The sequence below is a fragment of the Eimeria mitis genome, genomic scaffold (genome assembly GCF_000499745.2).
Source record: "Eimeria mitis Houghton genomic scaffold, Emh_scaff835, whole genome shotgun sequence".
Taxonomy (NCBI): Eukaryota; Apicomplexa; class Conoidasida; order Eucoccidiorida; family Eimeriidae; genus Eimeria; species Eimeria mitis.
In genome coordinates, this window is record NW_013576141.1 from 463 (window position 1) to 957 (window position 495).

Sequence of the window (495 nt, forward strand, 5' to 3'; positions counted from 1 at the left end):
AAAAGAAGAAGCAGCAGCAGCAGCAGCAACAGCAGCAGGAGCAGCAGCAGGAGCAGCAGCAGGAGCAGCAGCAGCAGCAGCAGGAGAAGCAGGAAGCAGCAGCAAAAGGGAAAAAGAAAAAGTTAAAGAAGCCGGTGCTGCAGCAGCAGGAGACCCCCGTTGCTGCTGCTGCTGCTGCTGCTGCTGATCCGATAAAGAAGAAGAAGAAGAAGCAGCAACAGCAGCAGCAGCAGCAGCAGCAGCAAGAGCAGCAGCAGCAGAAAAAAAGAAACAAACTTGCTGTACATACACCGCAAGAAGAAGAGACACAGAGCTCGCAAGATGACGGAGACAGTGACGATGAAGACAGCAGCAGCAGCAGCAGCAGCAGCAGCAGCAGGGAGCAGCAGTGGAGTTCGTCTGTATCAGCCGGTGCTGCTGCTGCTGCAGCAGTTGAATCTTCTGCTGCACCAGAAGCAGCAGCAGCAGCAGCAGCAGCAGCAGCAGCAAGGTGGG

General features: G+C 55.6%; 1 protein-coding gene across 1 annotated transcript in view; it reads left to right on the forward strand.

The window, feature by feature from the left end:
- Nucleotides 1–321: 321 nt before the first annotated feature.
- Nucleotides 322–495, forward strand: part of EMH_0023380 (uncharacterized protein) — a gene marked incomplete at both ends in the record, with an annotated part of 2,390 nt that continues 2,216 nt past the window's right edge. The window contains one exon of the mRNA XM_013502124.1: nucleotides 322–493. Within this exon, the coding sequence (XP_013357578.1) occupies nucleotides 322–493 (172 nt within the window). The remainder of the gene's footprint in view (nucleotides 494–495) is intronic.